This window comes from Oncorhynchus mykiss, chromosome 10 (assembly GCF_013265735.2).
Source record: "Oncorhynchus mykiss isolate Arlee chromosome 10, USDA_OmykA_1.1, whole genome shotgun sequence".
Lineage (NCBI taxonomy): Eukaryota > Metazoa > Chordata > Actinopteri > Salmoniformes > Salmonidae > Oncorhynchus > Oncorhynchus mykiss.
In genome coordinates this window covers 52,552,775-52,574,495 of record NC_048574.1, presented here as the reverse complement: position 1 = coordinate 52,574,495, position 21,721 = coordinate 52,552,775, and the positions used below count along the sequence as shown (strand labels likewise).

General features: G+C 43.6%; 1 protein-coding gene across 2 annotated transcripts in view; it reads right to left on the bottom strand.

Annotated features, from left to right (window-relative positions):
• abcg4a (ATP-binding cassette, sub-family G (WHITE), member 4a) overlaps positions 1–21,721 on the bottom strand; it is a 48,502-nt gene that overhangs the window by 25,834 nt on the left and 947 nt on the right. For both annotated transcript variants that reach the window (XM_036933355.1, XM_021619008.2), the window contains exon 2: positions 15,565–15,811. In XM_036933355.1, coding sequence (XP_036789250.1) covers positions 15,565–15,811 — 247 coding nt within the window. The remainder of the gene's footprint in view (positions 1–15,564; positions 15,812–21,721) is intronic.

Genomic DNA, 21,721 nt, shown 5'->3' with positions numbered 1-21,721 from the left:
TATCGGGGGGCTAGGGTCAGTTTGTTACAGTGCCTTGCGAAAGTATTCGGCCCCCTTGAACTTTGTGACCTTTTGCCACATTTCAGGCTTCAAACATAAAGATATAAAACTGTATTTTTTTGTGAAGAATCAACAACAAGTGGGACACAATCATGAAGTGGAACGACATTTATTGGATATTTCAAACTTTTTTAACAGATCAAAAACTGAAAAATTGGGCGTGCAAAATTATTCAGCCCCTTTACTTTCAGTGCAGCAAACTCTCTCCAGAAGTTCAGTGAGGATCTCTGAATGATCCAATGTTGACCTAAATGACTAATGATGATACATACAATCCACCTGTGTGTAATCAAGTCTCCGTATAAATGCACCTGCACTGTGATAGTCTCAGAGGTCCGTCAAAAGCGCAGAGAGCATCATGAAGAACAAGGAACACACCAGGCAGGTCCGAGATACTGTTGTGAAGAAGTTTAAAGCCGGATTTGGATACAAAAAGATTTCCCAAGCTTTAAACATCCCAAGGAGCACTGTGCAAGCGATAATATTGAAATGGAAGGAGTATCAGACCACTGCAAATCTACCAAGACCTGGCCGTCCCTCTAAACTTTCAGCTCATACAAGGAGAAGACTGATCAGAGATGCAGCCAAGAGGCCCATGATCACTCTGGATGAACTGCAGAGATCTACAGCTCAGTTGTATATTGCACAAATCTGGCCTTTATGGAAGAGTGGCAAGAAGAAAGCCATTTCTTAAAGATATCCATAAAAAGTGTCGTTTAAAGTTTGCCACAAGCCACCTGGGAGACACACCAAACATGTGGAAGAAGGTGCTCTGGTCAGATGAAACCAAAATTGAACTTTTTGGCAACAATGCAAAACGTTATGTTTGGCGTAAAAGCAACACAGCTCATCACCCTGAACACACCATGCCCACTGTCAAACATGGTGGTGGCAGCATCATGGTTTGGGCCTGCTTTTCTTCAGCAGGGACAGGGAAGATGGTTAAAATTGATGGGAAGATGGATGGAGCCAAATACAGGACCATTCTGGAAGAAAACCTGATGGAGTCTGCAAAAGACCTGAGACTGGGACGGAGATTTGTCTTCCAACAAGACAATGATCCAAAACATAAAGCAAAATCTACAATGGAATGGTTCAAAAATAAACATATCCAGGTGTTAGAATGGCCAAGTCAAAGTCCAGACCTGAATCCAATCGAGAATCTGTGGAAAGAACTGAAAACTGCTGTTCACAAATGCTCTCCATCCAACCTCACTGAGCTCAAGCTGTTTTGCAAGGAGGAATGGGAAAAAATGTCAGTCTCTCGATGTGCAAAACTGATAGAGACATACCCCAAGCGACTTACAGCTGTAATCGCAGCAAAAGGTGGCGCTACAAAGTATTAACTTAAGGGGGCTGAATAGTTTTGCACGCCCAATTTTTCAGTTTTTGATCTCTTAAAAAAGTTTGAAATATCCAATAAATGTCGTTCCACTTCATGATTGTGTCCCACTTGTTGTTGATTCTTCACAAAAAAATACAGTTTTATATCTTTATGTTTGAAGCCTGAAATGTGGCAAAAAGGTCGCAAAGTTCAAGGGGGCCGAATACTTTTGCAAGGCACTGTATATCTGGAGTTCTTCTCCTGTCCTATTCGGTGTCCTGTGTAAATTTAAGCGTGCTCTCTCTAATTCTCTCTTTCTTTCTCTCTCTCGGAGGACCTGAGCCCTAGGACCATGCCTCAGGACTACCTGACATGATGACTCCTTGCTGTCCTCAGTCCACCTGGCCGTGCTGCTGCTCCAGTTTCAGCTGTTCTGCCTTATTATTATTTGACCATGCTAGTAATTTATGAACATTTGAACATCTTGGCCATGTTCTGTTATAATCTCCACCCGGCACAGCCAGAAGAGGACTGGCCACCCCACATAGCCTGGTTCCTCTCTAGGTTTCTTCCTAGGTTTTGGCCTTTCTAGGGAGTTTTTCTTGTTGTTTGGGGTTTTAGGCTGGGTTTCTGTACAGCACTTTGAGATATCAGCTGATGTACGAAGGGCTATATAAATACATTTTATTTTATTTTATTTGAATTCATGGCAACATTCCTCCACCGGGCTGACTTCCTTCCAGTGTGTTCTAGCCAGCCCTGGCTCCGTGGACTCCGAGCCAGACCGAAGCTCCTGCGGTGGACGAGTGGTTATGGCATGCAGAAGAGGTATGGAACAATGCCCACGTGAGACAGCGTGCCGTCCTCCATCAGAAAGAGCAAGGGATCACCACCACAGTGACGCTCCCGTGTTCCATCCTGGTGATCGCGTCTGGCTCTCCACCAAATAAAACACAATTTTATTGGTCAATTACACATGGTTATCAGATGTTAATGCGAGTGTAGCAAAATGCTGGTGCTTCTAGTTCCAACAGTGTAGTAATATCTAACAATTCCCAACAACTATCTAATACACACAAATCGAAAGGAGTGAATGAGAATATGTACATATGAGTATATAGATGAGCGATGGTTGAGTGGCATAGGCAAGGTGCTGTAGATGGTATAAAATGCAGTATATACAGTGGGGCAAAAAAGTATTTAGTCAGCCACCAATTGTGCCATTCTCCCACTTAAAAAGATGAGGCCTGTAATTTTCATCATAGGTACACTTCAACTATGACAGACAAAATGATAATTTCCAGAAAATCACATTGTAGGATTTTTAATGAATTTGGTAGCATTTGGTAAATAACAAAAGTGTATCTGAATACTGTTATATACCCTTTGTTGGCAATAACAGAGGTCAAACGGTTTCTGTAAGTCTTCACAAGGTTTTCACACACTGTTGCTGGTATTTTGGCCCATTCCTCCATGCAGATCTCCTATAGAGCAGTGATGTTTTGGGGCTGTTGCTGGGCAACACGGACTTTCAACTCCCTCCAAAGATTTTCTATGGGGTTGAGATCTGGAGACTGGCTAGGCCACTCCAGGACCTTGAAATGCTTCTTACGAAGCCACTCCTTCGTTGCCCGGGCGGTGTGTTTGGGATCATTGTCATGCTGAAAGACCCAGACACGTTTCATCTTCAATGCCCTTGCTGATGGAAGGAGGTTTTTTCTCAAAATCTCACGATACATGGCCCCATTCATTGTTTCCTTTACACGGATCAGTCGTCCTAGTCCCTTTGCAGAAAACCAGCACCAAAGCATGATGCTTCCATGCTTCACAGTAGGTATGGTGTTCTTTGGGTGCAACTAGGGCATTCTTTGTCCTCCAAACACGACGAGTTGAGTTTTTACCAAAAAGTTCTATTTTGATTTCATCTTGCTATATGACATTCTCCCAATCTTCTTCTGGATCATCCAAATGCTCTCTAGCAAACTTCAGACGGGCCTGGATATGTACTGGCTTAAGCAGGGGGACACGTCTGGCACTGCAGGATTCATTCACTAGGTCCCCCTGTGTGGTTCTGGGATTTTTGCTCACCGTTCTTGTGATCATTTTGACCCCACGGGGTGAGATCTTGCGTGGAGCCCCAGATCAAGGGAGATTATCAGCGGTCTTGATTATCTGATTATCAGTGGTCTTGTATGTCTTCCATTTCCTAATAATTGCTCCCACAGTTGATTTCTTCAAACCAAGCTGCTTACCTATTGCAGATTCACTCTTCCCAGCCTGGTGCAGGTCTACAATTTTGTTTCTGGTGTCCTTTAACAGCTCTTTGGTCTTGGCCATAGTGGAGTTTGGAGTGTGACTGTTTGAGGTTGTGGACAGGTGTCTTTTATACTGATAACAAGTTCAAAAAGGTGCCATTAATACAGGTAACGAGTGGAGGACAGAGGAGCCTCTTAAATAAGAAGTTACAGGTCTGTGAGAGCCAGAAATCTTGCTTGTTTGTAGGTGACCAAATACTTATTTTCCACCATAATTTGTAAATAAATTCATAAAAAATCCTACAATGTGATTTTCTGGATTTTTTTTCTCATTTTGTCTGTCATAGTTGATGTGTACCTATGATGAAAATTACAGGCCTCTCTCATCTTTTTAAGTGGGAGAACTTGCACAATTGGTGGCTGACTAAATACTTATTTGCCCCATTGCACATGTGATATAAGTAATGTAAGATATGTAGACATTATTAAAGTGGCATTATTTAGAGTGGCATTGTTTAAAGTGACTAATGATCCATTTATTAAAGAGTCAACAGTGATTAAACAGTGATTGGGTCTCCATGTGGGCAGCAACCTCTCTGAGTTAGTGATTGCTGTTTGACACCCCTCCGCCTCCCTTGGACATCGAGTGGAGCCCTGCCTCTGCTGTCAGATCACTCCTGGACTCCCGATGTCGTGGGAGGGGTGCTGAGTTCCGGTGGACGACATTCGAGATCCCAACATCATCCGAGAATTCCACCTTCACCGTCTACTCCTGCTCTCCCTCTCGACGTCGCCGGTCTACTAACCACCGGTCCTGGCCTTCCATCTTTACGCACACCTGCGTCTCATCATCAGTCACACCTGGACTTCATTACTCCCTCATTACTTACCCTTTATAGAGCACTCTTTTGTTATCAGTTATCAGGCACTATTGGTTGTTTCCTGTCAGATGTTTCTCTTGTTTTCTATCGTTCTATGTTCGTTAATATTAAACTCACTAACTGCTCCTGCTTCCTGACTCCCTGCATCAACGTTACATTAATCCATTTTAGAATAAGGCTGTAACAAAACAAAATGTGGAAAAAGTGAAGGGGTCTGAATACTTTCCAAATGCACTGTATACAGCCAATACATACAGGTAGAAAAAGTGCAGTTCATAATCAGCAATTAATCTGTACACTATACAGTAAACATCAGTACACTCTGTCAACTACAATATCAACTGAATACCAGCCTGCTGTCTTTTAATACAGTATTGTATAGTATTGTATCCCAGTATTGTATGGAGAAGCTGTGTCTCTCATATAGAAGCTGAATAGGTTATTCAGTTCACAGAGATTATTTAGAGTCTGACTGAAACCAGTGTGACTGAAACCCTCTGGCAATATTACAGGTCACCTTCACCACATACATACACACACACACTTCTTCATCCCCAGCACATTCCTCCTGATGTATAATGGCTGCCATTCCTATCCTCACCCCTCCTCCCCCTCCCCTGCAGTGTCTTACATCCATTGGATACACCACAGACAGACAGGGGAGCAGCCCCCTGTCAGAGAAATAGCTCTTCCTCTGCGTGTAGCGCATACTAATGATCTAGCCTACTGCTGCGGGTGGAGTGTCTAACCCTGTGTTGCTGATGTCGCATACTGATGTGGTTATTCACCCTCACATTGTCTGCTGTGTCATAGAAAGAGGTGAGATGACTTTCCTCCATATTGTTTATGTCACATACGGTAAGACTCTTGCCCATTCACGCAGCGAAACACAGACACACGCACAAACACAGACACATGCGTGGGCACAGACGCACATACGCACCCACACACCCTTCTTCCGCCTCCCTTACACTGCTCTCATGTGGCTATGGGCTCAGGGTAGTCTGGAACTTTCAGTCTCTCTGTGGTACAGCACAGGAGATCATAGTGCATCACACAGTCTTCAGTCCAAGCAAGCCTGATTTCAGATGTGTCCATATCCATGTAGCTTATTGTTACTACTTCCCAAGATGGCATAGCAGTTCAGACTTATTTTTGTCCTCGTCCTGTCGTGTATATAAATATATAGATATATTTACAACTTTTTTTTTTTTCACATACATTTTTAATTTTCCAAAAACTTTTCCAAAAACTCATCTTCAGAACACTCTCCTGCAATCCGCTTCACCAATTTATATTTATATAAAAAAGTATTATTTACCTCAGATCTGTAATCCTCCGAGAGGCTAGCCAGAAATTAGCCAGAAGCTAGCCGGGAGCTAGCCAGAAGCTGGTCCAGAAGCTACTCTGAAGCTGGTTCAGAAGCTAGTTAGCTTATTTACTGGCTAATCGTTAGTACTCAGCTAACCACGGTTTGTGGTCATCGGCTGTCCTTTGGCTCGAGAATCTATCGCCAGTTTTGTACGGCGCGGTGCAGCGCAGCGCGGCTCGGAACGGAACATACCGGATTTCGGCCGCTGGCTCTGGACATCCATACCTGGATCTCACAGCTAGCTAGCTGCTATCCGTGTGACTATCGGCTTTCGTCGATTCCGGAGCTAACATCAATTGTTCCGGAGCTAGCCAGCTGAAGAGTTCCATCAATCCTGGGCTGCAGTCACCTATCCGGACCCGTTTTGCTGCCTACGCGGAGCCCCACCGGGCCTTCACAGTTGGACTGCCGACGTTGTCTAACCGAGGGAATTGTCCGGCTGGCTCCTCCGGCGCAACGTTGCCTGGGCGCCCATCTGCGGCCTGCTAGCCGTTGGCTATCTTATCGGCTGCTATCTGAATAGACAATCGGACAATTTTTATTTTATTTTTATTTATTTATTTATTTTTCTTCTTGGGCCTCTATAACTATATCTATTGTTTTTATTTTTGTTGTTGTTGTGTGATTTGGATTAATCCCCTCTACCACACGGAAACCCACTAATCTACTGACGGAACGCAAGAGTTGGCTAATAACAGACCTCCATTCTATGCTAGCTTGCTCCTATGCTAGCTTGCTACCGATTTAGCTGTCTAAATCGCCGTGACCGCCAACCAACCTCTCCACTCACTGGACCCTTTTGATCACTCGACTGAGCATGCCTCTCCTTAATGTCAATATGCCTTGTCCATTGCTGTTCTGGTTAGTGTTTATTGGCTTATTTCACTGTAGAGCCTCTAGTCCTGCTCATTATACCTTATCCAACCTATTAGTTCCACCACCCACACATGCAATGACATCTCCTGGTTTCAATGATGTTTCTAGAGACAATATCTCTCTCTTCATCACTCAATACCTAGGTTTACCTGCACTGTATTCACATCCTACCTTACCTTTGTCTGTACATTATACCTTGATGCTATTTTATCGCCCCCAGAAACCTCCTTTGACGTTCTAAACGACCAATTCTTATTGCTTTTAGCCGCACCCTTATTCTACTCCTACTCTGTTCCTCTGGCGATGTAGAGGTGAATCCAGGCCCTGCAGTGCCTAGCTCCACTCCTATTCCCCAGGCGCTCTCTTTTGACGACTTCTGTAACCGTAATAGCCTTGGTTTCATGCATGTTAACATTAGAAGCCTCCTCCCTAAGTTTGTTCTATTCACTGCTTTAGCACACTCTGCCAACCCGGATGTTCTAGCTGTGTCCGAATCCTGGCTTAGGAAGACCACCAAAAATTCAGACATTTTAATTCCAAACTACAACATTTTCAGACAAGATAGAACTGCCAAAGGGGGCGGTGTTGCAATCTACTGCAAAGATAGCCTGCAGAGTTCTGTCCTACTATCCAGGTCTGTACCCAAACAATTTGAACTTCTACTTTTAAAAATCCACCTCTCTAAAAACAAGTCTCTCACCGTTGCCGCCTGCTATAGACCACCCTCTGCCCCCAGCTGTGCTCTGGACACCATATGTGAACTGATTGCCCCCCATCTATCTTCAGAGCTTGTGCTGCTAGGCGACCTAAACTGGAACATGCTTAACACCCCAGCCATCCTACAATCTAAACTTGATGCCCTCAACCTCACACAAATTATCAATGAACCTACCAGGTACCTCCCCAAAGCCTTAAACACGGGCACCCTCATAGATATCATCCTAACCAACTTGCCCTCTAAATACACCTCTGCTGTTTTCAACCAAGATCTCAGCGATCACTGCCTCATTGCCTGCATCCGTAATGGGTCAGCGGTCAAACGACCTCCACTCATCACTGTAAAACGCTCCCTGAAACACTTCAGCGAGCACGCCTTTCTAATCGACCTGGCCGGGGTATCCTGGAAGGATATTGATCTCATCCCGTCAGTAGAGGATGCCTGGATATTTTTTTTAAATGCCTTCCTAACCATCTTAAATAAACATTCCCCATTCAAGAAATGTAGAACCAGGAACAGATATAGCCCTTAGTTCTCCCCAGACCTGACTGCCCTTAACCAACACAAAAACATCCTATGGCGTTCTGCATTAGCATCGAACAGCCCCCGTGATATGCAGCTGTTCAGGGAAGCTAGAAACCATTATACACAGGCAGTTAGAAAAGCCAAGGCTAGCTTTTTCAAGCAGAAATTTGCTTCCTGCAACACTAACTCAAAAAAGTTCTGGGACACTGTAAAGTCCATGGATAATAAGAACACCTCCTCCCAGCTGCCCACTGCACTGAAGATAGGAAACACTGTCACCACTGATAAATCCACCATAATTGAGAATTTCAATAAGCATTTTTCTACGGCTGGCCATGCTTCCACCTGGCTACTCCTACCCCGGTCAACAGCACTGCACCCCCCACAACAACTCGCCCAAGCCTTCCCCATTTCTCCTTCTCCCAAATCTGCTCAGCTGATGTTCTGAATGAACTGCAAAATCTGGACCCCTACAAATCAGCCGGGCTAGACAATCTGGACCCTTTCTTTCTAAAATTATCTGCCAAAATTGTTGCCACCCCTATTACTAGCCTGTTCAACCTCTCTTTCGTGTCGTCTGAGATTCCCAAAGATTGGAAAGCAGCTGCGCTCATCCCCCTCTTCAAAGGGGGTGACACTCTTGACCCAAACTGCTACAGACCTATATCTATCCTACCATGCCTTTCTAAGGTCTTCGAAAGCCAAGTCAACAAACAGATTACCGACCATTTCAAATCTCACCATACCTTCTCTGCTATGCAATCTGGTTTCAGAGCTGGTCATGGGTGCACCTCAGCCACGCTCAAGGTCCTAAATGATATCTTAACCGCCATCGATAAGAAACATTACTGTGCAGCCGTATTCATTGATCTGGCCAAGGCTTTCGACTCTGTCAATCACCACATCCTCATCGGCAGACTCGACAGCCTTGGTTTCTCAAATGATTGCCTCGCCTGGTTCACCAACTACTTCTCTGATAGAGTTCAGTGTGTCAAATCGGAGGGTCTGCTCTCCGGACCTCTGGCAGTCTCTATGGGGGTGCCACAGGGTTCAATTCTTGGACCGACTCTCTTCTCTGTATACATCAATGAGGTCGCTCTTGCTGCTGGTGAGTCTCTGATCCACCTCTACGCAGACGACACCATTCTGTATACTTCTGGCCCTTCTTTGGACACTGTGTTAACAACCCTCCAGGCAAGCTTCAATGCCATACAACTCTCCTTCCGTGGCCTCCAATTGCTCTTAAATACAAGTAAAACTAAATGCATGCTCTTCAACCGATCGCTACCTGTACCTACCCGCCTGTCCAACATTACTACTCTGGACGGCTCTGACTTAGAATACGTGGACAACTACAAATACTTAGGTGTCTGGTTAGACTGTAAACTCTCCTTCCAGACCCATATCAAACATCTCCAATCCAAAGTTAAATCTAGAATTGGCTTCCTATTTCGCAACAAAGCATCCTTCACTCATGCTGCCAAACATACCCTTGTAAAACTGACCATCCTACCAATCCTCGACTTTGGCGATGTCATTTACCCGCCTCTCCTTCCAGTTATCTGCTGCCAATGACTGGAACGAACTACAAAAATCTCTGAAACTGGAAACACTTATCTCCCTCACTAGCTTTAAGCTTTAAGCACCAACTGTCAGAGCAGCTCACAGATTACTGCACCTGTACATAGCCCACCTATAATCTAGCCCAAACAACTACCTCTTTCCCTACTGTATTTTATTTATTTATTTATTTTGCTCCTTTGCACCCCATTATTTTTATTTCTACTTTGCAAATCTACCATTCCAGTGTTTTACTTGCTATATTGTATTTACTTTGCCACCATGGCCTTTTTGCCTTTACCTCCCTTATCTCACCTCATTTGCTCACATTGTATATAGACTTGTTTATACTGTATTATTGACTGTATGTTTGTTTTACTCCATGTGTAAGTAACTCTGTGTCGTTGTATGTGTCGAACTGCTTTGCTTTATCTTGGCCAGGTCGCAATTGTAAATGAGAACTTGTTCTCAACTTGCCTACCTGGTTAAATAAAGGTGAAATAAAAAAAATAAAAATAAAAATATATACTGTAAACAGGATTATTAGGGAAGTCGTTCTCGTTGCAAAGCATTTAAATGTTTGAAACAAAACTATTATATTAATCTGACTATCCAAAATAATAGTATTATTGTGTGCATGTAACCATACTCAATATATCTAGATGATTTAGTGCCAGTAGTTACCTACAAGCTGAAAATCCACAGGCCTTGTGAATGAAGCAGAGCCGTTGTGGGACGTGAGGAGTGTAGAAATGACCAGGTGTGTGTATGCGTGTGTGGACCAGATAGCAGGAAATAACAGAAGGAAGAGCTCCAGACACCTGCGGGGGGGGGGGGGGGGGGGGGGGGGGTGCTGCATGACAGGACCCATTCTAGGCTCTCCTGTTCAGAACGCCATCCACCCCCTCTCCTCAGCTTCAAATGACACACACACACACACACTCCGTGCCTGAACTGACGTTACGTCATCCGTAATCTTATTTATCCTCATCCATCCTCCCAGGCATAAATGGGCATCACAGGGATGGCGACTATAAAAATGAATGAGAAGGGGCCTCCCGGGTGGCGCAGTGGTTAAGGGCGCTGTACTGCAGCGCCAGCTGTGCCATCAGAGTTCCTGGGTTCGCGCCCAGGCTCTGTCGTGACCGGGAGGTCCGTGGGGCGACGCACAATTGGCCTAGCGTCGCCCGGGTTAGGGAGGGCTTGGTCGGTAGGGGTGTCCTTGTCTCATCGCGCACCAGCGACTCCTGTGGCGGGCCGGGCGCAGTGTGCGCTAACCAAGGTGGCCAGGTGCACGGTGTTTCCTCCGGCGCATTGGTGCGGCTGGCTTCCGGGTTGGATGCGTGCTGTGTTAAGAAGCAGTGCGGCTTGGTTGGGTTGTGTATCGGAGGACGCATGACTTTCAACCTTCGTCTCTCCCGAGCCCGTACGGGAGTTGTAGCGATGAGACAAGATAGTAGCTACTACAACAATTGGATACCACGAAATTGGGGAGAAAAAGGGGGTTAAAAAAAATTAATTAAAAAAAAAAAAAAATGAATGAGAAGGGGTGGCTGCCATGCCCCACCTGACCCTCACATCTCTGGGTCTTTACTCCACACGAGAGCCGACCAATCAAAGCAATGGTGCTCTCACTGATTGACTCTCCTTATGCATCCTGTTCCACTTCATGTGAACCACAAAAATCCTCAGATATTACGGCTCCTTTTCAACCTTCATGTTCCGATTTCTCTCTCAGCTGAATCTCAGAAGTCATCTGTTATTACAGCTTTCTCTTCACCCTAATGTGTTGTGTTGTTCTCTCTGAGAATCACACAGACTCCTGAGATATTACGGTCCTCTCCCTGGGCCCCTCTCCACAGCCTCCCCCCCCCCCCACCCTTCTGCTGAGATCTTCATAATATCTATTGGGTGCAAAAGCATATCCTGGAGCACAATGCTCTGCTCCACACCATCACATTATTGCTCGTTCTCATTCTCTCTGCTCATTTTGATGAAGGAAAAATGTTTAGGTGGCTCAAAATGGAAGAACAAAAAATATTGCTTAGTCTATTGACTAAGCCTATTAGAATATAATGACATTTGAACCAAATGAAAAGTAACAGGTAGTAGAGACTTCTAGGGATGCAGTGAGTCTGTGAGAGAGATACGAGCCAGTGAAGGGTTAAATAGGGCTAATGCCAGGAAGGTTTCAGTCAGTCAGACTCAAAATAACGTACAGTATTCAGCTTTTATATGAGAGACTCAGCTTCTCCATACAATACTGTACAATCCTATATTAAAAACCACTAGTAGAACCAGTTGGCTGGCCTTCAGTTGCTTTTGTAGTTGATGGCATGTACTGATGTGTATAGTGTAAAACATTTACAGATGAATCATTGATCGCTCATGAACTGCACTTTTTTCAACCTGTATGTATTGCCTGTATATATCCTTATCTATGCTTGATTGTGTTTTGATTGTGTATGCATACCCTCCTGTATTTCCCCACAGGGACAACACAGTCATTATCTTATCTTAGGCATCCACCTATGCATATCTATATCTATGCATATCTATGTTACTGAAGGGGTAAATAGTCTCTCAATGAACTGAATAACCTATGCAGCCTCTATGGGAGACAGACACCACTTCTTCATGCAATACTGGGATAGGCTACAATACATGTAGCTACACATATAAATAAGGGCACAGACCACAGACATACCTTTACATGTGTATATGGATAACAGGGAAAGGCTAGGAGAGGTTAGCTACATGCAGAGTTGAACAACAAAACAGTGGGTAAAAACCACTGATTGAATGGAGAATGCTGATGTAACAACGTTTCAATTCAATGCATGAACAAAGGGGTTAGTTATCGATCAGACCAGCCTTCAGTCAGGAATCTCTCTCTCTACCCCATTTCCCATTTGGACCCAGACACACAGGCGCATACGCACACATGCACATTCGAATGTGCACATGCAGGCTCTATACATACGTACACACACACACTGTCTCCCAGTCTGACCATGTGATTCCATTACTGTCTGCCCCTTTTGTCTCTACTATCATTACTACTAGACATGAAGGTACTGGACCACTTCCACCTCACTGTCCCTAATGGACATCAATAACATAAGACCAACAACAGCAGTGATGGAATGTGGATCTGACTTACTGCAACACCATGCTTCATGTTCAATGATTGTGGTTGTGTTATCTACGAGTGGAATGCACAGAGCCCCTCTACAAACACAGTGGAATACACATCTACCCAACACCCATAATGGACATCAATAGAACATGAGATAAACAACAGTAGAAAGATAGGATGTATGACAAAATCAGACATACTGTATTATTATGCGCCATGTAGCCTATAAATGAAGAACCTGTGGAGGACACAAAGACATGGTGTAGGGGTTTGGTCTTTTTTATTTTACCTTTATTTAACTAGGCAAGTCAGTTAAGAACAAATTCTTATTTTCAATGACGGCCTAGGAACAGTGGGTTAACTGCCTGTTCAGGGGCAGAACGACAGATTGCCACACACACACACACACACACACACACACACACACACACACACACACACAAACCTTGTCAGCTCGGGGCTAGGCTAGCACTAGGCTACCCTGCCGCCCCTGGTCTAAGGAGGACGTTGTCCTGACAGAGAGGTATGGCCAACCAGAACCATTTTGTGTCATTCTGGAGACTCCAAGGCTTCGAAGTTGCTCATTAATCAGGCTGGTGGGTTTAAATGCCATTAATATTTAATGAGCAGATCAATCGTATATTGGGCCAGTCTGTCTGCCTGGTGTAGCCCATAACCTGGGTGTATCGTACATCGTGAGATGGGTTGGAGGGTAGGGGGGGGGGCAGGCTGCTAGTGTAAATTATTTATTGTGTCTAAACTCTGCTGAACACAGCACAAATATACAGCAGCCATACAGCCTGGTAGGACAGACGCGCGTGCGTGCGTGCGTGCGTGTGTGTGTGTGTGTTGCATACAGATCATTGGTCCTTCGAGCTGGATACTCCAGACACACAGAGAGAATAAAAAGAGTTCAAGGAGTAAGAAAATCTACCAAGATAGGTATGGCAAGGTCTTATAATTCACTCGTTTTTCAACCACTCCACACATTTCTTGTTAACAAACTATAGTTTTGGCAAGTCAGTTAGGACATCCACTTTGTGCATGACACAAGTAATTTTTCCAACAATTGTTTACAGACAGATTATTTCACTTATAATTCACTGTATCACAATTCCAGAGGGACAGAAGTTTACATACACTAAGTTGACTGTGCCTTTAAACAGCTTGGAAAATTCCAGAAAATGATTTCATGGCTTTAGAAGCTTCTGATATTCTAATTGACATAATTTCAGTCAATTGAAGGTGTACCTGTGGATGCATTTCAAGGCCTACCTTCAAACTCAGTGCCTCTTTGCTTGACATCATGGGGAAATCAAAAGAAATCAGCAAAGACCTCAAAAAAAAATTGTAGACCTCCACAAGTCTGGTTAATCCTTGGGAGTAATTTCCAAACGCCTGAAGGTACCACGTTCATCTGTACAAACAGTGGGACCACGCAGCTGTCATACCGCTCAGGAAGGAGACACGTTCTGTACCTAGAGATGAACGTACTTTGTGAAAAGTGCAAATCAATCTCAGAACAACAGCTAAGGACCTTGTGAAGATGCTGAAGGAAACAGGTACAAAGGTATCCACAGTAAAACGAGTCCTATATCGACATAACCTGAAAGGCCGCTCAGCAAGGAAGAAGCCACTGCTCCAAAACTGCCATAAAAAAGCCAGACTAAGGTTTGCAACTGCACATGGGGACAAAGATGGTACTTTTTGGAGAAACGTCCTCTGGTCTGATGAAACAAAAATAGACCTGTTTGGCCATAATGACCATCGTTATGTTTGGGGGGAAAAGGGGTAGGCTTGCAAGCCGAAGAACACCATCCCAACCGTGAAGCATGGGGGTGGCAGCATCATGTTGTGGGGGTGCTTTGCTGCAGTAGGGGCTGGTGCACTTCACAAAATAGATGGTATCATGAGGCAGGAAAATTATGTGGATATATTGAAGCAACATCTCAAGACATCAGTCAGGAAGTTAAAGCTTGGTCGCAAATGGGTCTTCCAGATGGACAATGACCCCAAGCATACTTCCAAAGTTGTGGCAAAATGGCTTAAGGACAACAAAGTCAAGGTATTGGAGTGGTCATCACAAAGACCTGACCTCAATCCCAAAGAACATTTGTGGGCAGAACTGAAAAGGCGTGTGCGAGCAAGGAGGTCTACAAACCTGACTCAATTACACCAGCTCTGTCAAGAGGAATGAGCCAAAATTCACCAAACTTATTGTGGAAACTTGTGGAAGGCTACACCGAAAAGTTTGACCCACATTAAACAATTTAAAGGTAATGCTACCAAATACTAATTGAGTGTATGTAAACTTTTGACCCACTGGGAATGTGATGAAAGCTGAAATAAAAAATTCCCTCTACTATTATTCTGACATTCTTAAAATAAAGTGGTGATCCTAACTGACGTAAAATTGATTTTTCACTAGGATTAAATGTCAGGAATTGTGAAAAACTGAGTTTAAATGTATTAAGCTAAAGTGTATGTAATCTTTATACTTTTAGACTTTAGACTTCAACTGTAGATACATAAATTAATCTATATGATAAATACAGCCATCACCAAATAAAGATTCTCATTACTTGGCCATTATGCTCTGTGATGTTATCAGGGTCATGTTCATTAGGGATCAAATGAAAGAAAACTGACTGAAACAGGGAGGGACTATCTGAACTTGTCCAATAAGAGTCTGGAAGACATTTTGCTATAGTGCGCCCTAACAAATATGACCCTGTTGTATTGTTTTTGTAGGGGTGGTGTATGGGTGGATGTATAGCTCAGCTACCTATCTATCTTTAGTATGTGCGGTGTAGGGGTGGTGCATAATGTCTGGGTGGTGTGTGGGCTGCAGTACCTCTCCTCCTCCAGCAGGGGCCCTCTCTGATGGTGTATGACAGCTCAGTGAACTCTATGTCCACAGCAGAGCGCCGAGGCAGGTGGGAGAACCGCTGGGCCTCCGTAATGTGGTTCTCCACTTTCTTTAGGTGGGTGAGCAGCGGGGCCTCCGTGGGCACACCCACACCCCCAGGGAGTTTGGTCTCCTCCATGGGGATGCTGACAGAGACAGACGTCTCTAACGTCCTCTCAGCCATACTAACAGACTGGAAAAGAGGGGGGAAACTGTCAGTTACTTTAATACTACAGATATCATGTAATTATTACACATGTTATTATTGTGATGAGTGTGTATATGAGATGAGATTCTACAAGTAGGTTACCCAGCAAACTGGGAAAATTCCCAGAACATTGCCTACAATTCCCATTAAGTTCTAGTTAGAGTTTTATCTAACATTAGGAAATATCCTTGGAATATTCTTCTAACATTCACTAAAATGTTGTGCACAACATCTGTAACAACCACCACAGAACATTCCCCAAAAGCTATTAGGTTTCCAGAAAATATAATAACAGTCATGTTTTCTCAGCAAACCAAAATTGGTTCTGTGAAAGTTCCCAGAACATTTGTGAGGTTGCGGAAAATGTTCTCTTAAAGCAAAAACTTTCCAGTCATGCTGATGACAACGTATACAACGTTTGTATAAAACATTCACCTCTTGTTGCAAGAACATTCCCAGAATGGAGATCCCAAAATATATGTTCCGAAAACACAAAAGACAGAAGAAATGTGTTCTAGGAATGTTCTTGCAACATCAGGTGACTATTTTTTACACTATAGAAGAAACAATGTAGAATCATCCACACAACTGGACAGTATTTGTGTTTTGGGAACATGCCTTTAAGGATGTCCCCACAATGTTCTCACCAGACTGTTCCAACAACCTAATGAAACATTCTGGGTTCTAGGAAAGTTCTTGCAACACCAGACAAATGTTCTATACAAATATTCTATAGTCATAAGCATGACAGGACAGTATATGTGTTATGAGAACATTTGCTGCGACCTACCAAATGTTCTGTGAACTTTCACAGAAACAATTTTGGTTTGCTGGATATTCTGTTAAATCCCAAAGCAAATGGGGCAGAATAGATCCATGTTATGTTATCATACCATGGGATATAAATAAACCCAATTCTCTGCCATGGGCTTGGAGGTTTGAGTATTGAAATGTAATAAAAGTGATAGATTATCAAGCAATTGAGTGAATGATGACTTGACAAACTGACATTGATTGACTGTCAAAAACAAACTCTGCCAGGCCTACTCCATAAGGACATGACCTGGACAATCAGTTTGTAATGTAGGGATGGTGTTGCTCTATATAAAGCTGTGAACAGCGATGATGAGACAGTGGAAACAGTGTTGTAGAGATTACAGACATGCTAGACAAGCTCTTAGAGGTCCGACGGTTTTGGCGGTGCTAATGTGATTAGGGCTATAGACGTCCCAAATCACACCCTATTCCCTATATAGTGCACTATTTTTACAAGAGGCCTATAGGGAATAGGGGTCCATTTGGGACACAGATTTGGTCTAGTTGTATAACGTTGTAAGAGGTTTTATTAGGTCCACAGCATAGACAGGCTGGATGTGGGGGATCTTATTCCCGGACGGTACGAGGAGTGGAGGATTTGGTTACAGACTAGCAGAGCCTTATAGTGCTGAAATGGCTAATTCACGAGAAACCTCCTGGCCTACATGGAGTATCCCCCCTCCCCCACTGCTCGAATCCTGACTCCCCACTCACTCTGGCCTGGGCAACGTGGAGGAGACACGTAGCACCACACAAGCCAATTAAGAGGAAATACACCAATATTTCACATTAGCTTTCACACACACACGTTATACTACCTGTACACCTACGCTTACCACACCACAAAAATAAAACTTTTCTGGGGTACAAAATCTGAGTCCTTCCTATCGAAGGTTGGTTGGAACACGACACCTGTCTGTTTTGTTCTGCTTCCCTTGTTTTGCAACTCGCATATCAAACCTGCTCTATTGATTCTAGCTCCTATGAATTATTCTAGGGGGGACTTGGTTTCCCTACTACAGCATGAAAGGCAGGCAGGCAGAGCAACACAACACTATTTATGGGTTGCACATTGTCACAATATTTTTGTTAATGTTTTTTTGGAAGACTGAACGTTCTACTCAAGCTGTCTGAAGCTCATAGCTAGGCAGTCATAATATACAGTACACTACAGTGCATTCGGAAAGTACTCAGACCCCTTGACTGTTTCCACAATTTATGTTACAGGCTTATTCTAAAATTGATTAAATAATTTTTTCCCCCTCATCAATCTACACACAATACCCCATAATGACGACTCAAAAACAGGCTTTTTGAAATGTTTAAACTGTATTACTAATAAAAATGGAAATATCACATTTACATAAGTATTCAGACCCTTTACTTAGTACTTTTTTGAAGCCCCTTTGGCAGCGATTACAGCCTTGTGTCTTCTTGGGTATGACGCTACAAGCTTGTATTTGGGGAGTTTCTCCCATTATTCTCTGCAGATCCTCTCAAAATCTGTCAGGTTGGATGGGGAGCGTCGCTGCACAGATATTTTCAAGTCTCTCCAGAGATGTTCGATCGAGTTCAAGTCCAGGCTCGTGCTTGGCCACTCAAGGACATTGAGACATTTCCCAAAGCCACTCCTGCGTTGCCTTGGCCATGTGCTTAGGATCGTTGTCCTGTTGGAAGGTGAACCTTCACCCCAGTCTGAGGTCCTGAGCTCTCTGGTGAAGGTTTTCATAAAGCATCTCTCTGTACTTTGCTCCGTTCATCTTTCACTCGATCCTGACTAGTCTCCCAATCCCTGCCATTGAAAAAAATCCCCACAACATGATGCTGCCACCACCATGCTTCACCGTAGGGATGGTGCCAGGTTTCCTCCAGATGTGACGCTTGACATTCAGGCCAAAGAGTTCAAGCTTGGATTCATCAAACCAGAGAATCTTGTTTCTCATGGTCCGACAGTCCTTTCGGTGCCTTTTGGGAAACTCCAAGCCGGCTGTCATGTGCCTTTTACTGAGGAGTGGCTTCCATCTGGTCACTCTACCATAAAGGTCTGATTGGTGGAGTGCTGCAGAGATGGTTGTCCTTCGGGAAGTTTCTCCCATCTCCACAGAGGAGCTCTGGAGCTCTGTCAGAGTGACCATTGGGTTCTTGGTCAACTCCCTGACCTAGGCCCTTCTTCAACAATTGCTCAGTTCGGCCAGGCAGCCAGCTCTAGGAAGAGTATTGGTGGTTCCAAACTTCTTCCATTTAAGAATGATGGAGGCCACTGTGTTCTTGGGGACGTTCAATGCTGCAGAAATGTTTTGGTACCCTTCCCCAGATCTGGGCCTCGACACAATAATGTGTTGGAGAGCTATGGGCAATTCCTTTGAATTCATGGCTCGGTTTTAGCTCTGACGTGCACTGTCAACTGTGGGACCTTATATCGACAGCCTTTCCAAATCATGTCCAATCAATTGAATTTACCACAGGTGGACTCCAATCACGTTGTAGAAACATGTCAAAGATGATCAAAAGAAGCAGGATGCACCTGAACTCAATTTCGAGTCTCATAGCAAAGTGTCTGAATAGTTATGTAAATAAGGTTTTTTATTTTTAATACATTTGCAAAAAAAAATCCTAAAATCAATTTTCGCTTTGTCATTATGGGGTATTGTGTGTTGATTGATGAGGGGTAAAAAATATTTGATTAATTTTAGAATAAGGCTGTAACATAACAAAAGTTGGAAAAAGTCAAGGAGTCGGAATACTTTCCGAATACAGACATGGGGCTTTACCTGTAAAGTACCGTCTTTCTGCAGGTTCAGGTTTCTCAATGGGTTAGGAGGTAGAAATGCAGCAATTTATTTGCTCAACACCTAGTCCTGTTACAATATGTAAAGGCCCAGTCAGTGAGTCATCAGAGTATACTGTAGGTGCGGCTGGCTGCAGCCCCTTATGACTGCCTAGCTTCAGACAGCTTGATTTATCCACAACGAGCTTTATAATAAGTTGCAGTGGGAGAAAGCACAATTACAAGCAATGGACGTATACTTGACAAGATATTAGAGGTAGTTTGAAGTGTGTTATTTTGTATCAAGTCAATAGGAAGTCGCATAGGCCTAAGCTGCCACATACAGTTGCAGTCTGTAGATACTTTTGTACCTGTTTCCTCCAGCATCTTCACACGGTCCTTTGCTGTTGTTCTGGAATTGATTTGCACTTTTCGCACCATGGTGTTTATACTTGTGTACTATTATTTGTACAGATGAATGTGGTACCTTCAGGTGTTTGGAAATTGCTCCCAAGAATGAACCAGACTTGTGGAGGTCTACAATGTTTTTTTCTGTGATCTTTGCTGATTTCTTTTGATTTTCCCATGATGTCAAGCAAAGAGGCACTGAGTTTGAAGGTAGACCTTGAAATACATCCACAGGTACACCCCCAATTGTCTCACATTATGTCAATTAGCCTATCATAAGCTTCTAAAGCCATGACATCTTTTTCTGGAATTTTCCAAGCTGTTTAAAGGCACAGTCAACTTAGTGTATGTAAACTTCTGACCCACTGGAATTGTGATACAGTGAATTATAAGTGAAATAATCTGTCTGTAAACAATTGTTGGAAAAATTACTTGTGTCATGCACAAAGTGGATGTCCTAACTGACTTGCCAAAACTATAGTTTGTTAACAAGAAATTTGTGGAGTGGTTGAAAAACGAGTTTTAATGACTCCAACCTAAGTGTATGTAAACATCCGACTTCAACTGTAGTTGAAATGATACACAGCAGTGCAGCAGTGTACAATGATACAATGTAGCATCAGCTACATAGACCAAGTCTAATTAAAGCTAACATATCTCACAGCAAAACTGCAAGGAGTCAACACTGTATCACACCAGTTTCTTCCCTGAAGGTAGAGTTGCCCTTAAAACAGATGTAATAAAGAAAACTCCAATCTGCATTGTGTGGTGCTGTTATAGGCCTACTGTAAAGTATCAATTCTGTTTAGCATGGCTCAAACCTTACATCTATTGATTGACATTCCATTAGTGAACTTCAATTAGCACACTGCTTTAAGCACTATAACCCGTCCGACCACTAGCACACTGCTTTAAGCCCTAGAACTCGACCGACCATTAGAACACTGCTTTAAGCCCTAGAACTCGACCGACCATTAGAACACTGCTTTAAGCCCTAGAACCCGACTGACCATTAACACGCTGCTTTAAGCCCTAGAACTCGACCGACCATTAGAACACTGCTTTAAGCCCTAGAACTCGACCGACCATTAGAACACTGCTTTAAGCCCTAGAACTCGACCGACCATTAGAACACTGCTTTAAGCCCTAGAACTCGACCGACCATTAGAACACTGCTTTAAGCCCTAGAACTCAACCGACCATTAGAACACTGCTTTAAGCACTAGAACCCAACCGACAGAACACTGCTTTAAGCCCTAGAACTCGACCGACCATTAGAACACTGCTTTAAGATCTAGAAGCCGACCGACCACTAGCACACTGCTTTAAGACCTATACAGATCCCTGACAAACCAATGGACTCAGCATTTTTACAAAACAATTTGTATCCATGTTTCCTATATAGTGTACAACTTTTTTTATCAGAACCCTATTATCACATTATGCTCTGCAGAACCCCAACGAACCATAACTGGTTCATCCCAACAGAACCTGTGTATCCCAGATGGCACCCTTTCCCAAGTAGTGCACTATAAAAGGAATAGGGTGCCAATATGGACGCAGCCTGGCAGACCATAATGGGGTCTCTCTCTGTGAGGTGAAGGCTGCCCTGTTCTTACCTCTCTCATGCATTGCCCTGCCGCCTGGCCACGTGATGGAATTGGGAGGTAATAAGGTGTCACATCTAAAGACATATGGTTAATGTCTTTCGTCTGTAGCCTTAGCTGATACATTGCTGGCAGTAAGGAATCCAGTGCTTGTCTGTCCTAATGAGTAATTACTTGGTAATAGCCTAAAGAAGTGGCACAGGTTCTCTCTTTCAGAGGCACCTGTTACTATGTTCCCCATGATGATGTAAACATTAAACCATCTATTGAATCTGTGTTCTTTGAGCTCTCTACCTC